General features: G+C 45.1%; 13 protein-coding genes across 13 annotated transcripts, besides 24 other annotated features; 1 reads left to right on the top strand and 12 right to left on the bottom strand. All coding sequences in view use genetic code 2, as the record gives it.

Annotated features, from left to right (window-relative positions):
- Nucleotides 1–1,033: 1,033 nt before the first annotated feature.
- Nucleotides 1,034–1,101, top strand: a tRNA (tRNA-Pro).
- Nucleotides 1,102–1,103: 2 nt separating this feature from the next.
- Nucleotides 1,104–1,169, bottom strand: a tRNA (tRNA-Thr).
- Nucleotides 1,170–2,310, bottom strand: CYTB (cytochrome b). Its single transcript has one exon. A coding segment is annotated over exon 1 (1,141 nt).
- Nucleotides 2,311–2,314: 4 nt separating this feature from the next.
- Nucleotides 2,315–2,383, top strand: a tRNA (tRNA-Glu).
- On the top strand, nt 2,384–2,908 carry ND6 (NADH dehydrogenase subunit 6). Its single transcript has one exon. It carries the CDS (start codon nt 2,384–2,386, stop codon nt 2,906–2,908), a length of 525 nt encoding a protein of 174 aa, YP_008379110.1.
- Nucleotides 2,909–4,714, bottom strand: ND5 (NADH dehydrogenase subunit 5). Its single transcript has one exon. It carries the CDS (start codon nt 4,712–4,714, stop codon nt 2,909–2,911), a length of 1,806 nt encoding a protein of 601 aa, YP_008379109.1.
- A 6-nt stretch (nt 4,715–4,720) lies between these two features.
- Nucleotides 4,721–4,791, bottom strand: a tRNA (tRNA-Leu).
- Nucleotides 4,792–4,850, bottom strand: a tRNA (tRNA-Ser).
- Nucleotides 4,851–4,919, bottom strand: a tRNA (tRNA-His).
- ND4 (NADH dehydrogenase subunit 4) lies at nt 4,920–6,294 on the bottom strand. Its single transcript has one exon. A coding segment is annotated over exon 1 (1,375 nt).
- ND4L (NADH dehydrogenase subunit 4L) lies at nt 6,288–6,584 on the bottom strand. The gene has a single exon. The coding sequence runs from the start codon at nt 6,582–6,584 to the stop codon at nt 6,288–6,290; it is 297 nt and encodes a 98-aa protein (YP_008379107.1).
- Nucleotides 6,585–6,650, bottom strand: a tRNA (tRNA-Arg).
- Nucleotides 6,651–6,996, bottom strand: ND3 (NADH dehydrogenase subunit 3). The gene has a single exon. A coding segment is annotated over exon 1 (346 nt).
- Nucleotides 6,997–7,064, bottom strand: a tRNA (tRNA-Gly).
- COX3 (cytochrome c oxidase subunit III) lies at nt 7,065–7,848 on the bottom strand. Its single transcript has one exon. A coding segment is annotated over exon 1 (784 nt).
- Nucleotides 7,848–8,528, bottom strand: ATP6 (ATP synthase F0 subunit 6). The gene has a single exon. The coding sequence runs from the start codon at nt 8,526–8,528 to the stop codon at nt 7,848–7,850; it is 681 nt and encodes a 226-aa protein (YP_008379104.1).
- On the bottom strand, nt 8,483–8,689 carry ATP8 (ATP synthase F0 subunit 8). The gene has a single exon. The coding sequence runs from the start codon at nt 8,687–8,689 to the stop codon at nt 8,483–8,485; it is 207 nt and encodes a 68-aa protein (YP_008379103.1).
- A 1-nt stretch (nt 8,690) lies between these two features.
- Nucleotides 8,691–8,760, bottom strand: a tRNA (tRNA-Lys).
- A 28-nt stretch (nt 8,761–8,788) lies between these two features.
- On the bottom strand, nt 8,789–9,472 carry COX2 (cytochrome c oxidase subunit II). Its single transcript has one exon. It carries the CDS (start codon nt 9,470–9,472, stop codon nt 8,789–8,791), a length of 684 nt encoding a protein of 227 aa, YP_008379102.1.
- Nucleotides 9,473–9,541, bottom strand: a tRNA (tRNA-Asp).
- Nucleotides 9,542–9,543: 2 nt separating this feature from the next.
- Nucleotides 9,544–9,612, top strand: a tRNA (tRNA-Ser).
- COX1 (cytochrome c oxidase subunit I) lies at nt 9,604–11,154 on the bottom strand. Its single transcript has one exon. It carries the CDS (start codon nt 11,152–11,154, stop codon nt 9,604–9,606), a length of 1,551 nt encoding a protein of 516 aa, YP_008379101.1.
- Nucleotides 11,155–11,164: 10 nt separating this feature from the next.
- Nucleotides 11,165–11,230, top strand: a tRNA (tRNA-Tyr).
- Nucleotides 11,230–11,295, top strand: a tRNA (tRNA-Cys).
- Nucleotides 11,296–11,326: 31 nt separating this feature from the next.
- Nucleotides 11,327–11,400, top strand: a tRNA (tRNA-Asn).
- A 1-nt stretch (nt 11,401) lies between these two features.
- Nucleotides 11,402–11,470, top strand: a tRNA (tRNA-Ala).
- Nucleotides 11,471–11,479: 9 nt separating this feature from the next.
- Nucleotides 11,480–11,548, bottom strand: a tRNA (tRNA-Trp).
- Nucleotides 11,549–12,590, bottom strand: ND2 (NADH dehydrogenase subunit 2). The gene has a single exon. A coding segment is annotated over exon 1 (1,042 nt).
- Nucleotides 12,591–12,658, bottom strand: a tRNA (tRNA-Met).
- Nucleotides 12,659–12,730, top strand: a tRNA (tRNA-Gln).
- Nucleotides 12,728–12,796, bottom strand: a tRNA (tRNA-Ile).
- ND1 (NADH dehydrogenase subunit 1) lies at nt 12,797–13,752 on the bottom strand. The gene has a single exon. A coding segment is annotated over exon 1 (956 nt).
- Nucleotides 13,753–13,754: 2 nt separating this feature from the next.
- Nucleotides 13,755–13,829, bottom strand: a tRNA (tRNA-Leu).
- Nucleotide 13,830: 1 nt separating this feature from the next.
- Nucleotides 13,831–15,387, bottom strand: an rRNA (16S ribosomal RNA).
- Nucleotides 15,388–15,456, bottom strand: a tRNA (tRNA-Val).
- Nucleotide 15,457: 1 nt separating this feature from the next.
- Nucleotides 15,458–16,408, bottom strand: an rRNA (12S ribosomal RNA).
- Nucleotides 16,409–16,478, bottom strand: a tRNA (tRNA-Phe).

Genomic DNA, 16,478 nt, shown 5'->3' with positions numbered 1-16,478 from the left:
CGGGCTCCTTTGGGGTTGGGTTGGTTTAAGGTAAGGAATTAGTAGTGGGTGGGAGGAGGGAGAGTTTATGTTAGTTGAGGGGGTAGCTGTTAAAGGCGTGTACCGCCAAAAGATGGGCTTAGGGTTGTCAAGGCGGGGTTCGGAATTCTTTGTTTTGGGGGGGTTTGGCAGAGATGGGGGGAAGGGGGGATTTGCGGAGTGAATTTTTTCATTCCGTTGGGTTGGGTGTGTGGGTTGGTTATTGTTATGTCCAACAAGCATGAATTAATTAACACCTTAGTGTAAGTATGCTCGGCTGGGATATTGAACGTAGGTGCGATCAATAATGGAATGGGTCAGGAATCAAAGACAGATACTGCGACATAGGTTGCTCCGGCTCCAGCGTTTCGCAATGCTATCGCGTGCACACCCCCTTATAAAAATACCAAATGCATGGAAAGCTCCCGTGACTGGTTAATAGGGAGATAGACCCGTGATCCATCGTGATGTCTTATTTAAGGGGAACGTGTGGGCGATTTTAGATTCTATGGCCCTGAAGTAAGAACCAGATGCCGGATACAGCTCACTATAGCTACCCCCAAGTGTTGTAGGCCCGGAGCGAGGTTAATTAGCATTTCTGAGCGGGTTGGTGATTTCACGGAGGATGCTGGGCAAGGGACTCCTATCTGAAATAGATTACTCGTATGGAGTGTGAGTTGATTTTGGAAATGACATGCTATGCGCAATGAACAATTTAATGTGCCATGTCCGGGGTGGATTGTCTTTGTCGGTTGATACGCGTGTTGATTGGGTTTGGGATGTTGGAGTAGGATGGATGTCTTATAGTTGTTGGAGGTATGCTGGTTCTTGCTTGTAAGCATGTTGTGTTACTTAATATGTGCGTTTGGCAGTGTATTGTTCTATAGTTAGTTAAGTAATATTTTAGTACCGTACAATATTCATGGGGGCTGGCATTAATGTACGAAGTACATAAAAATAGTTGGGGGCGGGCTAGTACTGGGGTTGTACTTAAAATGGCTTCCACATGAGAATACAGAGAATAGTTTAAATTAGAATTTTAGCTTTGGGTGCTGAGGGTGAAGTTAAGTACTTTTTCTCTGAGTTGTCCTTGGAAGGAGGGCTTCATTTCCGGCTTACAAGACTGGTGTATTAGCTTATACTACAAGGGCAGGTCCATTTGAGTATTTTGTTTTCGATTAAAGAGGCTGTTGGTATTAGGATTAGGATTGTGATGAAGTATAGTACGGATGTCACTTGTCCGATGGTGATGAATGGATAGCTCACTGGTTGTCCTCCGATTCATGTGAGGGTTAGTAGATTTGCTGCCCAGAGTCAGTATGTGAGCTGGCTCAGTGGGCGGAATATTATGCTTTGTTGTTTGGCTGTGTGGAGTATGGGGATTGTTATTAGGATGAGGATTGACAGTAGGAGGGCTAGCACGCCTCCCAATTTGTTAGGGACAGATCGTAGGATGGCGTATGCGAATAAGAAATACCATTCAGGCTTGATGTGGGGAGGGGTACTTAGGGGGTTGGCTTGGATGTAGTTGTCTGGGTCACCTAGGAGGTCTGGCGAGAATAGTACTAGGCTCATTAGGGTGAGAAGGAGGAGGAATAGTCCTAGAATATCTTTGGTTGTGTAGTAAGGGTGAAAGGTGATTTTGTCTGGTTGGGAGGAGATACCCAGGGGGTTGTTTGATCCTGTTTCGTGTAAGAATAGTAGGTGCAGGGTTACTAGGGCTGTGATGATAAAGGGCAGGATAAAGTGGAAGGTAAAGAAGCGTGTGAGTGTAGCGTTGTCCACTGAATAGCCGCCTCAGACTCATTGGACTAGGTCTGTTCCGATGTATGGGACGGCAGATAGTAGGTTTGTGATTACTGTGGCACCTCAGAAGGATATTTGGCCTCATGGGAGGACGTAGCCTATGAAGGCTGTTGCTATGGTCGCTAATAAGAGGATGATGCCGATGTTTCAGGTTTCTAAGTAGAGGAATGAGCCGTAATATATGCCCCGGCCGATGTGTAGGAATAGGCAAATGAAAAATATTGAGGCACCGTTGGCATGAAGGTAGCGGATAACCCAGCCGTAGTTTACGTCTCGGGTAATGTGGGCTACTGATGAGAAGGCTATGGAGGCGTCTGGTGTATAGTGCATGGCCAGGAATAACCCTGTGATGATTTGGAGGATTAGGCAGGTGCCTAGGAGTGAGCCAAGGTTTCATCATATAGAGATATTGGATGGGGCTGGAAGGTCAACAAGTGAGTGATTGATTAGTTTTATTAATGGGTTAGTTTTGCGTAGGGGAGTCATTGCTGTTCTTGTAGTTGAAATACAACGATGGTTTTTCGTATCATTAGTCGTGGTTGCAGTCCATGCGAGAATAATGACATATACTTTGTTTTTGTTAAGTGTGATTTTGGTGATGGGGTTTGTGGGGTTTTCGTCTAAGCCCTCCCCTATTTATGGGGGCTTAGTGTTGGTTGTTAGTGGTGTGGTGGGATGTGCTGTTATTTTAAATTGTGGAGGGGGGTATTTGGGTTTAATGGTTTTTTTAATTTATCTGGGGGGTATGATGGTTGTTTTTGGGTATACTACAGCAATGGCTATTGAAGAGTACCCTGAGGCATGGGGGTCAGGGGTTGAGGTTTTGGTGGGTGTTTTAGTGGGGTTGGCGATGGAGGTTGGGTTGGTTTTGTGGGCTAAGGAATGTGATGGGCTGGTAATAGTATTGAATTTTAATAACATAGGGAGTTGGGTGATTTATGAGGGTGAGGGGTCAGGTTTGATTCGGGAAGATTCTATTGGTGCGGGTGCGTTGTACGACTATGGACGGTGGTTGGTGGTGGTTACTGGGTGGACATTGCTTGTTGGCGTATATATTGTGATTGAGATTGCTCGGGGTAATAGGTTATACAATTAGAAGGAGGGCTAGGGAGAGTGGGATTAGGAGGGAGAGGGAGTAGAGTTTGATTATGCCTTTTTGAGAAGAAATGGTGGTGGAGGCAGAGATTTGGTGGTGTGAGATGGCTTTAGGTATTGATTTTTCTAGTCAGGCTAGGTCTAGTAGGAGTGATGCCAGGTTTTGGCTTATGAGAAGGCTTGTATAAGGGATTGTGCGGTGGATGGTGCTGGGGTAGAATCCTAGTATATTAGAGAAACGGAATGTGTGTGAGGGATTTTTTATTTTGAGTTTGTTAGCTAAGAGGTAAAGGTCGAAGGCTGTTAGGAAGCCTAAAAGGGTGACGCTCAGGGCTGTTAGTTTTAGGTAGAGTGGGACTGTCGTTTGGGAGGGGGAGATGGGGGGAATGCTGTTAATGATGAGAAAGCCTGCAAGGAGGCTTCCGGCTGTCAGGCGTTTAATGGGATTTAGAAGGGAGGGGTCGTTCTCGTTGATGTTGATTAGGGTTGGGAAGCGGGGTTGATTTGTTAGGGTGAGGAGAATTATTCGGGTACTGTAAGCGCTTGTTAGGGAGGTGGCGATGAGAGTTATGGACAGGGCTCAGGCGTTGGTGTACGATATGTTTGCGGTTTCGATAATAGGATCTTTGGAGTAGAAACCTGTTAGGAAGGGTATTCCTGTGAGTGCGAGGCTACCGATGGTTAGGGAGGTTGAGGTGAGGGGTAGTGTTTTGAATAGACCTCCTATTTTTCGGATATCTTGTTCGTTGTTGAGGTTGTGGATGATGGATCCGGAACATATGAATAGTATGGCTTTGAAGAAGGCATGGGTGCAGATATGTAAAAATGCTAGGTGCGGTTGATTGATGCCAATCGTGACCATTATTAGGCCTAATTGGCTGGAGGTGGAAAATGCTACGATTTTTTTGATATCGTTTTGTGTTAGGGCACAAATTGCTGTAAATAGGGTGGTGATGGCGCCTAGGCATAGTGTGAGGGTTTGGATCGGTTGGTTGTTTTCCATTAGAGGGTGGAAGCGGATGAGTAGGAAAATTCCGGCTACGACTATGGTACTTGAATGGAGTAGGGCTGAGACGGGGGTTGGGCCTTCCATGGCTGAGGGGAGTCAGGGGTGGAGTCCAAGTTGGGCTGATTTTCCTGCTGCTGCCAGGAGGAGGCCTGCTAGTGGGAGGAAGTTAGAGCTAGTGCTTAGGAGGAGTATCTGTTGTGGTTCTCATGAGTTGGTGTGGAAGAGGAATCATGCCAGAGCTAGGATAAAGCCGATGTCGCCGATGCGATTATATAGGATTGCTTGGATGGCTGCGGTGTTGGCTTCTTCTCGGGCGTATCATCAGCCAATGAGAAGGAAGGATATAATTCCTACGCCCTCTCAGCCGATGAAAAGTTGGAATAGGTTGTTGGCGGTAACTAGAATTAGTATTGTGGTGAGGAAGATGAGTAGGTACTTGAAGAACTGGTTGATGTTTGGGTCTGAGTGTATGTATCATAGTGAGAATTCTATGATGGATCAGGTGACGAACAGTGCGACGGGGATAAATATTATGGAGAAGTAGTCTAGTTTGAAGCTTAGGGAGAGTTCTAGTGTTTGGGCTGCAGTTCAGTGCCAGTTTGAGATGATGGCCTCCTGGTCTGTGCATATAAATATTGTTGTGGGGAGTAGGCTGATTATAAAGGTGGAGGCAATAATTGTTTTTACGTAATGTGGGTATGAGCTTTTTTTGTTTGTATTGGTGAGGGCAGTGGCGACAGGGGGAATTAGGGAGATTAGGGTTAGGATAGTTATGGTGGTGTACATGATTACTACTTTTATTTGGAGTTGCACCAAAATTTTTGGGTCCTAAGACCAATGGATAGCTATTATCCTTTAAAAGTTGAGAAAGCCATGTTGTTATACATGGGGTAGCGAGTTAGCAGTTCTTGTGGGCTTTCCCGGTAAGCAAGAGGTTTTGAATCTCTGTTATTAGATTCACAATCTAATGTTTTGATCAAACTATGTCTACAGGGGGTGGGGCCGGTGATGATGTTGGGGTTGAGGGATAGGAGGAGAAGGGGAAAGAGGTGTATGAATATTAGTATGTTTTCTCGTGTGAGTGAGGGTTTTATGTTTTTAATGTGGTGTGTTAGTGTGCCTCGTTGTGTTGTGATGAATATATAAAGGGAGTACAGGGCTGTAATTAGTATGTTAAGTCCGGTGAGTGCGATGGTAGTGTTTGCTCAGGAGAAGGAGGCTATTAGTACAAATAGTTCTCCTAGGAGATTGATAGTAGGGGGTAGAGCGAGGTTGGCGAGGCTTGCTGTGAGTCATCAGAAGGCTATTAGTGGGAGTAGGATTTGAAGTCCTCGAGATAGGATTATGGTGCGGCTGTGGGTTCGTTCATAGTTTGAGTTTGCAAGGCAGAATAGCAAGGAGGAAGTTAGTCCGTGGGCAATCATGAGGACGGTTGCACCTGTAAAGCTTCAGGGGGTTTGAATAAGGATGGCTGCGATTACAAGGGCTATGTGGCTTACGGAGGAGTATGCGATGAGGGATTTTAGGTCTGTTTGTCGTAGACAGATGGAGCTTGTCATGATTATGCCTCATAGGGACAGTATTAAGAAGGGGTAGGCTATGTGTTTTGTTAGTGGGCTGAGAATGAGGGTAAGTCGTATTATGCCGTAGCCGCCTAGTTTTAGGAGTACTGCGGCGAGTACTATTGAGCCGGCGATGGGGGCTTCGACGTGGGCTTTGGGAAGTCATAGGTGGAGTCCGTAAAGAGGTATTTTTACTATGAAGGCCATTACACATGCTAGTCATATAATATTATTGGATCAAGAGTTTGCTAAGCTCGGGGAGGAGAGGGTTAGTAGTATAATGTTTAGTGAGCCTAGAGTGTTGTGGGTGTGGATAAGTGCGATGAGTAGGGGGAGGGAGCCTACTAGGGTGTAGAATAGGAAGTATGAGCCTGCGTTTAGGCGTTCTGGTTGATTGCCTCATCGAGTGATGATAATTAGGGTGGGGATGAGTGTGGTTTCAAAGAGGATATAAAATATCATTAGTTCGGTAGCGGTGAATGTTATGATTAGTGAGACTTGGAGGGTGATTAGTATAGATAGGTATAGTTTTTTTCGTAGGAGGGATTCGTTGGATAGGTGGTGTTGACTTGCTATGATTATGAGAGGGAGTAGTCAGGTTGTCAGTATTAGGAGAGGTGTGGTTAAGGGGTCGGAAGAAAAGGATGGGGAGTGGATAAATAGGTTGTTGGCTTGGCTGAGGAATAGTAGTGGGATTGGGCTAATAATTAGGCTGTGGGTAGTTGTGTTAATTCAAATTATGTGTTTTTTAGATAGTCATGTTAGAGGTAGTAGTATAATAGTGGGAATAATTAGTTTTAGCATTGGAGTAGGTTTAGATTGTGGATATGGTCTAGACCATATGTGTTAGAGATTGAGACTAGTAGGGCTAGACCTACTGCCGCCTCGCAGGCGGCAAAGACTAATAGGACGATAGGTATGATGTTGATTAGTAGGGAGTGTGTGTTTAGGGCTATGAGGGTGCTTATGATGAATAACGATAGTATTATTCCTTCCAGGCATAGTAGGGAGGATATTAAGTGTGAGCGGTAGATTAGTATGCCTAGAAGTGAGATAGTGAATGCTAGCATGATGTTTATATAGATGAGGGGCATTTGATAAGTATGGTTGCCATAATTTAATGAGTCGAAATCATTTGTTTTAGTTTAAACTACTTACCAATTCGACCCAGTCTAGTCCTTTTTGTGATCATTCGTAAGCCAGACTTAGGATTAGAATGATAATTAATGTGAGTGACGACGTGATCGTTAGTGACGGGTTTGTTGTTTGGAGGGCTCATGGTAGAGGCAGTAGTAGAGCGATTTCTAGGTCGAATAGCAGGAAAGTGATTGCGACGAGAAAGAATTTTATGGAGAATGGGATACGGGCGGGGGACAGTGGGTCAAATCCGCATTCGTAGGGGTTAGATTTTTCTATGTAGGTGTTGAGTTGTGGTAGTCAGAATGTGATAATTATTAGTAATAAGGCTAGGAGTGTACTGATCGTTATGGCTAATGCTAGGTTCATTACTCTTTTTCGAGTCTTGTCGAAGCTGATTAATTGGAAGTTAATAGTACTGTTTATACTAAAAGAGTAGGATCCTCATCAGTAGATGGAGACATATAGGAACAGTCATACTACATCTACGAAGTGTCAATATCAGGCAGCGGCTTCGAAGCCGAAGTGGTGTTTGGATGTGAAGTGAAATAGTAGTTGGCGGATAAGGCAGATGATGAGGAATGTTGATCCGATGATGACGTGGAGTCCATGGAAGCCTGTAGCTACAAAAAATGTAGAACCATAAATGCCGTCGGAAATGGTAAAAGGGGCCTCGAAGTATTCTGAGATCTGTAGGAGGGTGAAGTAGATGCCTAATAGGATAGTGATAAATAGTGCTTGGATTATTTGATTTCGATTATTTTCCATTAGGCTGTGGTGGGCTCAGGTGATTGAAACTCCTGATGCGAGCAGTACGGAGGTATTTAGAAGTGGAACTTCTAAGGGGTTAAGCGGGGTGATGCCCGTTGGAGGTCAGTGTCCTCCTAGTTGGGGGGTGGGGGCCAGGCTGGAGTGGTAAAAGGCTCAGAAGAATCCAGCGAAGAAGAAGATTTCTGAGGTGATAAATAGGATTATTCCATAGCGAAGTCCTTTTTGGACGGGTATTGTATGGTGGCCTTGGTATGTGCCTTCTCGCACCACGTCTCGTCATCATTGGAATATGGTTAGTGCGTTGGTTAGTATGCTTAGTGTTAGTAAGGTAGTGGTGTGGAAGTGGAATCATATGGCTAGGCCGGACGTTAGTAGGAGAGCTGAGAGGGCTCCTGTTAGAGGCCAGGGGCTGGGTTTTACTATATGGTAAGCATGTGATTGGTGGGTCATTATGTGTTATCGTGCAGGTAGAGGCTTACCAGGAGTGTAAATACATATGCTTGAATTAGAGCGACGGCGACTTCGAGGATTGTCAATAGGGCTAGGACTGTGAAGATGATGGGTGTTGCGGATAGACTAATGGTTGATAGGGCTAATGTGGCTGCCCCGATTAAGTGTATTAGTAGGTGACCTGCTGTGATATTTGCGGTTAGGCGTACGGCTAGGGCTATGGGCTGAATAAACAGACTAATGGTTTCAATGATAATTAGTATGGGGATGAGAGGTGTAGGTGTGCCTTGGGGTAGGAGGTGGGCGAAGGTGTTTTTGGCTTTAAGACGAAAACCTGTGGCTACTGTGCCTGCTCATAGGGGAATTGCTATGGCCAGGTTTATGGATAGCTGGGTGGTTGGTGTGAATGAGTGGGGTAGGAGGCCTAGTAGGTTGGTTGTGGCAATGAAGGTGATTAGGGAAATTAGTATGAGGGATCAGGTTCGTCCCTTAGCATTGTGTATTGTTATTATTTGTTTTAAGGTTAGCTGGATTAGTCACCGTTGGGTGGTAACTAGTCGGTTGTTGATGAGATACTTGGAGGTGGGAATTAGTAGAGAGGGGAATAGAATAATTGGTACTGCGGCGGGTAGGTCTAGGATTGTGGGGGCAGCGAATGAAGCGAATAGATTTTCGTTCATTTATGTTCTCAGGGGTTGTTGTGGGGTTTAGTATCTGTGAGTTTTGGGGAGGCGGGTGGGTGGTAGTGCATGTTTAGTGTTTTTAGTTGGATTAGGAGGAATAGCGCGAGAAGTATTGACATGATAATTGTGGGTCATACGGTGGTGTTTAATTGGGGCATTTCACTGTAAAGAGGTAATGCTTCTCTTAGTCTTTAACTTAAAAGGTTAATGCTAGTCTAGCTCTACAGTGAAATTTGCGTAGGGTGGGGAGGGGTTAATTATAGGGTGAATACGGGCCCTATTTCGAAGATTTTTAAGGGAATTAGCTCTAGGACGATTGGTATAAAGCTATGGTTGGCTCCGCAGATTTCTGAGCATTGGCCGTAATATACTCCTGGGCGTGTGGCGGTAAATGTGGTTTGGTTTAGGCGTCCAGGGATGGCGTCTGTTTTTAGGCCGAGGGAGGGGACAGTTCATGAGTGTAGGACGTCTTGTGATGTAATTATTATACGAACAGGGGCTTCAATTGGGAGAACTACTCGATTGTCGACTTCAAGGAGTCGAAGGTCTCCGGGTTCTAGAAATAATGGTGGGAGCATGTAGGAATTGAAGACCAGTCCGCCGTAGTCTGTATATTCGTAGGCTCAGTATCATTGATGGCCGATTGCTTTGATGGTGAGGGAAGGGTCGTTGATTTCGTCTGTTAAATAGAGAATACGGAGGGATGGGAGAGCGATTAGGACTAGGATAATGGCAGGTAGGATTGTTCAGATGGTTTCTATCTCTTGGGCGTCTGTAATGTTAGTGTTGGTTAGTTTTGTTGTGAGTGTTAGGAAGAGGGCATATAGGACCAGGAAGCTGATAAGGAAAATGATTATGAGGGCGTGGTCGTGGAAAGAGATTAGTTCTTCTATGATGGGGGATGTAGCGTCTTGTAGGCCTACTTGAGTTGCATGTGCCATTAAGATATACGGGGCTTGAACCTGTGATTTAACTTTGACAAAGTTATGAAATAGCTTTTCTAATACCTTTTGAAAAAGTCATAGAGGTTATGGGGCTGGCTTGAAACCAGTTTTAGGGGGTTCGATTCCTTCCTTTTTTGTTTAGGTTTTATATAGACGGGCTCTTCAAATGTGTGATAGGGTGGTGGGCATCCGTACAATCACTCTAGGTTAGTGGAAGGCTGTTCGATTATTAGAATTTTTCGTTTTGAGGCGAAAGCCTCTCAGACCATGAAAATTATTAGTATTACTGCTGTTAGGGAGATGAACGAGCCTACAGAGGATAGGATGTTTCAGGTAGTGTATGCGTCGGGGTAGTCGGAGTAACGTCGTGGTATTCCGGATAGGCCAAGGAAGTGCTGTGGAAAGAAGGTTAAATTTACTCCTACAAATATAATAGCAAAGTGAATTTTGGCATAGGTTTGGTCTAAAGTGTAGCCTGAGAACAGGGGAAATCAGTGGACGAAGCCTCCTATGATGGCGAATACGGCCCCCATGGATAAGACGTAATGGAAGTGGGCTACAACATAGTACGTGTCATGAAGTACAATGTCTAGTGATGAGTTTGCTAATACGATGCCAGTTAAGCCTCCTACTGTAAAGAGGAAGATGAAGCCTAGGGCTCAGAGTACTGCAGCGGATCATTTGGTGTCGCTTCCGTGGAGTGTGGCGAGTCAGCTAAATACTTTGACGCCAGTGGGAATGGCAATAATTATGGTAGCGGAGGTGAAGTAGGCTCGTGTGTCTACGTCTATGCCTACTGTGAATATATGGTGGGCTCAGACAATAAAGCCTAGGAAGCCAATTGATATTATGGCTCAGACTATGCCCATATACCCAAATGGCTCCTTTTTTCCTGAGTAGTGTGTCACGATGTGTGAGATTATTCCGAAGCCTGGCAGAATGAGAATATAAACCTCGGGGTGGCCGAAGAATCAGAATAGGTGTTGATATAGAATGGGGTCTCCTCCTCCGGCTGGGTCAAAGAAAGTGGTGTTGAGGTTGCGATCCGTTAATAGTATGGTAATGCCGGCGGCTAGAACTGGTAAAGAGAGAAGGAGTAGAACTGCTGTAATTAGGACGGATCAGACAAAGAGGGGTGTTTGATATTGAGACATGGCTGGGGGTTTCATGTTGATGATTGTAGTAATAAAATTGATAGCTCCTAGGATGGATGATACTCCGGCCAGGTGGAGGGAAAAGATGGTTAGGTCAACGGAGGCTCCTGGGTGGGAGTAGTTTCCTGCTAGTGGGGGGTATACTGTTCATCCTGTTCCGGCGCCGGCTTCTACTATGGCGGATGCAAGTAGTAGTAGGAAAGAGGGAGGGAGGAGTCAGAAGCTTATGTTATTCATACGGGGGAATGCCATGTCGGGGGCACCGATTATTAGAGGAACTAGTCAGTTACCAAAGCCTCCAATCATGATAGGTATTACTATGAAAAAGATTATGACGAATGCGTGGGCTGTCACGATGACATTATAAATATGGTCGTTGCCCAGGAGGTTGCCAGGCTGACCCAGTTCGGCTCGGATGAGGAGGCTTAGGGCTGTGCCTAGGACTCCAGCTCATGCACCGAATAGTAAGTATAGTGTTCCAATGTCTTTATGGTTTGTGGAGAATAACCAGCGGTCGGCGAACATTAGTGGGGTGGGTAAAATGGCTGAGTAGAGCATTAGACTGTAAATCTAAGGACAGAGGTGTGACCTCTTTTTACCAGCCCTGAGGTGGTTTTCACGTTGAATTGCAAGTTCAAAGAAGCAGCTTCAATCCTGCCGGGGCTTCTCCCGCCTTTTTTTCCCGCGGCGGGAGAAGTAGATTGAAGCCAAGTTGTTTAGGGTGTTTAGCTGTTAACTAAATTTTTATGGGTTTGAGTCCCATCAATCTAGTAAGGGCTTAGCTTAATTAAAGTGACTGATTTGCGTTCGGTTGATGCAAAGTGGGGTTTTGCAGTCCTTGGATGCGTTGCAGAAATTAAGTTTTGTTAACTTACTGAGGGCTTTGAAGGCTCTTGGTCTGTATTTAACCTAAATTTCTATGGGGTAGGGGATATGAGTGGGGCAATTGGTAGGAGAAGAGTGGTGAGGACGGTGAGTGTGGGGAGAAGAAGTGTGGGTTTTGTGTTTTCAAACTGCCACTTTATTTTTACGTTGTTAGATGCGGGAAATAATGTGATTGAGGTGGAGTAAATTAGGCGTGTGTAGAAGTATAGGTTGGCAAGAGTGATGATAGCCATGATAGTCGGGATAACGAGGCTGCCGTTTTTTGTGAGCTCTTCAATGACAAGCCATTTGGGTAGGAAGCCGGACAGTGGGGGCAGGCCTCCTAGTGACAATAGGGTGGATGGGATTAGGGGTAGAAGTCAGGTTAATTTGTTTCAGGAGCGGGATAATAGTAGGGTTGTGGTGCTGGAATTTAGGTTGAGTGCTAGGAATGCAGTGGTTGTTAATACAATGTAGATGGTCAAGTTGAAGATGGTGATGTTTGGGTTGTATGGAAGAATGGCCATTATTCATCCTATGTGGGTGATTGAGGAGTATGCCAGGATTTTGCGTAGTTGGGTCTGGTTTAGTCCGCCTCAGCTGCCTACTATGATGGATAGGGTTGAAAAGGTAAGGAGAATGTTTGTGTTTACCACTGGGAAGATTTGGTACATAATTGAGATGGGGGCTAGTTTTTGTCATGTGAGAAGGAGCAGGCCGGATGTAAGGGTAGTTCCTTGGGTGACTTCTGGGACTCAGAAGTGAAAGGGGGCTATTCCCAGTTTCATAGCTAGTGCTGTTAGGATTATTAGTGATGAGTATTGGTTGGTAGTGCTAGTTATGGTTCATTGTCCGGAGAGTAGGTTGTTAGAGAGGATAGCTATTATTAAGATCATGGACGCGGTCGCTTGTACTAGGAAATACTTGATAGCGGCTTCTGTGGAGCGAGGGTTTGTTTTTTTGGTTAGGATTGGGATAAAGGCTAGTATATTTATTTCTAGGCCTACCCAGGTGAGAAATCAGTGTGAGCTTGATGCAGCAATGAGTGTACCTGCAAAAACGGCGGAGTAGATGATAGGTTGGGCTAGGGGGTTGATTAGTACGGGAAGGGTGTAACCAACATTTTCGGGGTATGGGCCCGATAGCTTATTTAGCTGACCTTACTTAGAACAGGGTGCTACGGGTGGCACGGAGAATTTTGGATTCTCAAGGATGGGTTCGATCCCCATGGTTCTAGAAATAAGGGGGCTTAAACCCCTATTATTTACTCTATCAAAGTAACTCTTTCGTCAGACGTATTTCTTAGGTTTGGGGGGGAATGCTGGCAATTATAGCGGATAAAGAAAGATGTCATATGAGTAGTGCTAGGGTGAGTGGTAGGAAATTTTTTCATAGGAGGTATATGAGTTGGTCGTAGCGGAATCGGGGGTATGTTGTTCGGATTCACAGAAATAGGGAGGTTAAAAGTAGGGTTTTGACAGCGAAACATGTTGTGTAGAGTTCTGGTAGATGGGCGTCGTAGGTGGTGCCCAGGAAGATTATGTTGGTTAGGGCGTTTATTATAATGATGTTTATGTACTCGGCTATGAAGAATAGGGCGAATGGGCCCGCAGCATATTCGGTATTGAATCCTGAGACCAGTTCTGATTCCCCCTCAGTGAGGTCAAAGGGTGTTCGGTTGGTTTCTGCTAGTGTGGAGATAAATCATATTATAGCCAGGGGTCATGTTGGTAGAAGTAGTCAGATGTGCTCTTGTGTTGTAATAAGGGTAGAGAGGTTGAATGAGCCATTTATTAATAGGACTGACAGTAGAATAATGGCTAGAGTGACTTCGTATGAAATTGTTTGGGCTACTGCTCGTAATGCGCCGATTAGGGCGTAGTTAGAGTTTGATGCTCATCCTGATCATAGGATAGAGTAGACGGTTAGGCTGGATGTAGCTAGAATAAATAGGAGGCCTAAGTTGAGGTTAATTAAGGGGTTGGGTATGGGGAGAGGAGTTCATAGTAGGAGGGCAATGGTGAGAGCCAGGGTTGGGGCGATGATGTAAAGGGTGGTGGTTGATGTGGATGGTTTTAGAGGCTCTTTGGTGAAGAGTTTTATTGCGTCGGCGAAAGGTTGTAGTAGGCCGTAGGGGCCTACGACATTGGGGCCTTTGCGTAGTTGTGTATAGCCCAAGATTTTCCGTTCGGTTAGCATTAGGAACGCTATGGCAATTAGGGTGGGTAAGATAAGGAGTAGAAGATTGGTTGCGGGCATGTTGTTAAGAAGAGGGGTTGAACCTCTGATTATAAAGTCTTAAGTTTTATGCAATTGCCGGGCTCTGCCATCTTAACAGGCTCTGTTCTTGAGCGGGTTTGGGTATGTTGTAGATTGAGATGATATCATCTAGGGGGAAAGGGCTCTTTGTGAAGTGGGCCCTATTTCTCTTGTCCTTTCGTACAGGGAGAAATATAGAACAGATAGAAACCGACCTGGATTACTCCGGTCTGAACTCAGATCACGTAGGACTTTAATCGTTGAACAAACGAACCTTTGATAGCGGCTGCACCATCGGGATGTCCTGATCCAACATCGAGGTCGTAAACCCTATTGTTGATATGGACTCTAGAATAGGATTGCGCTGTTATCCCTAGGGTAACTTGTTCCGTTGATCAAATTATTGGGTCAATTGCATGTGGAAGTTTGCTTCGACTTGTATGGTCTTAGCATGTACTGCTCGGAGGTTAGGTTGTGCTCCGAGGTCGCCCCAACCGAAGTCTTCTATGCAGATTTGGCAGTTTATGGCCTGTTGGCTTAGTCGGGTGTTGTTTGCACTGATAGACTAAAGCTCCATAGGGTCTTCTCGTCTTGTTAGGTTATGCTCGCCTCTTCACGGGCAGGTCAATTTCACTGGTTGTAAGTAAGAGACAGCTGAACCCTCGTGGAGCCATTCATACAAGTCCCCATTTAAGGAACAAGTGATTATGCTACCTTTGCACGGTTAGGGTACCGCGGCCGTTGAACATGTGTCACTGGGCAGGCGGTGCCTCTAATACTGGTAATGCTAGAGGTGATGTTTTTGGTAAACAGGCGGGGTGGTGTTTGCCGAGTTCCTTTTACTTCTTTTAACCTTTCCTTGCAGGCATACCTATGTTGGGTTAACAGTGTAGGTAATAATGGTTTATCAGTTGGTTTTGGATATTGGGCTGTTAACTATCAGCGAAGTATTTTGGTCTGATATAGGCTTATGCGGAGGAGAATCTTTTTCATGTTACTTATATTAACATTATTTCTTCTATGGAATGATAGATTGGTCCAATGTGGTGAAAGGAGTTCAGTTGTGTGTTTGGGATTTGTTAGGTGGATGATGTTGAGCTTGAACGCTTTCTTAATTGGTGGCTGCTTTTAGGCCAACTATGGGTTTTGTGTCTTTTACTCTCTTTGCAAGGTTTTTTCCTAGTGTCTGAAGAGCTGTTCCTCTTTAGACTAACAGTTAAATTTACAGGAAGATTTGGGGGTTCTATGGGTAAATTTAAAGTTGAACTAAGATTCTATCTTGGACAACCAGCTATCGCCAGGCTCGGTAGGCTTGTCACCTCTACCTATGAATCTTCCCACTATTTTGCTACATAGACGGGTGTGCTCTTTCAGCGGTTCTTAGGTAGCTCGTCTGGTTTCGGGGGTCTTAGCTTTGGGTCTCCTTGCTAAGTTGTGTCTAGTTAATTCATTATGCAGAAGGTACAGGAGCTTATCCTTGCTGTTTTGTGCTTGGTTGTGTTTTTGTCTTTCCCTTGCGGTACTGTATCTATTGCGCCATATTAATAATTTCTATCGCCTATACTTTATGTGTATAAATGGTTTGGTTGATGTTGTTTAATAGTAGGATCGGGGGAACTTGGGGCTAGGGTTGGCTCAGGGTGGTCAAGTCTAGTTGAAATCTCCCAGGTGTAAGCCGGGTGCTTTGTGTTAAGCTACACCTTGGTTTATCCAAGTGCACCTTCCAGTACACTTACCATGTTACGACTTATCTCCTCTATATAGATGCACGGGGTGTTTAGTTATGGGGTTCCTTGAAATATACTTGAGGAGGGTGACGGGCGGTGTGTACGCGCTTCAGGGCCTTGTTCAATTAAGCACTCTATTCTTAATTTACTGCTAAATCCTCCTTCGACCACTCGAATTTCATAGGGGTTATCGTAGTTTTCTGAGGTAGAAAATGTAGCCCATCTCTTCCCATCCCATGGGCTACACCTTGACCTAACGTCTTTATGTGGGTGTTTGCGCTTACTTTATAGCCTTTGTCAGGGTTTGCTGAAGATGGCGGTATATAGGCTGAGCAAGGGATGGTGAGGTTGAACGGGGTTTATCGATTATAGGACAGGCTCCTCTAGGGGGGTGTGAAGCACCGCCAGGTCCTTTGAGTTTTAAGCTGTTGCTCGTAGTGTTCTGGCGAGCAGTCTTGTTGATTTGACTGTTGAAGTTTAGGGCTAAGCATAGTGGGGTATCTAATCCCAGTTTGGGTCTTAGCTATTGTGTATTCAGAGGTGTTAAAGCCACTTTCGTAGTTTATTTTACGCCAGCCAGAGTTTTTTACAACTTGGATGGAGCTTAGCTTTATTGGAGTATGATCTAAAACACTCTTTACGCCGGGTTCTATTGACTAGGGTCAATCGTATGACCGCGGTGGCTGGCACGAAGTTGACCGGCCCTGAGTTGGTATAGCTTAGTTAAACTTTCGTTTATTGCTAAAGGTTTATCACTGCTGTTTCCCGTGGGGGTGTGGCTAGGCTGGGTGTTTTGAGCTGCATTGCTGCGTGCTTGATACCCGCTCCTCTTGATCGTGGACGATTTGGAGGGCAATTTCACTGGGGCGGGGATGTTTGCATGTGTAATCTTACCAAGGGCCAATAGAAAGGCTAGGACCAAACCTATTTGTTTATGGGGCGGGCGAGCCCATCTTTACATTTTCAGTGTTTTGCTTTAGGCAGTTAAGCTACATAAAC

Source organism: Nomascus leucogenys, mitochondrion (genome assembly GCF_006542625.1).
Source record: "Nomascus leucogenys mitochondrion, complete genome".
Taxonomy (NCBI): Eukaryota; Metazoa; Chordata; class Mammalia; order Primates; family Hylobatidae; genus Nomascus; species Nomascus leucogenys.
The sequence above is the reverse complement of the archived record's forward strand: the minus strand, read 5'-3'. Positions and strand labels throughout refer to the sequence as shown.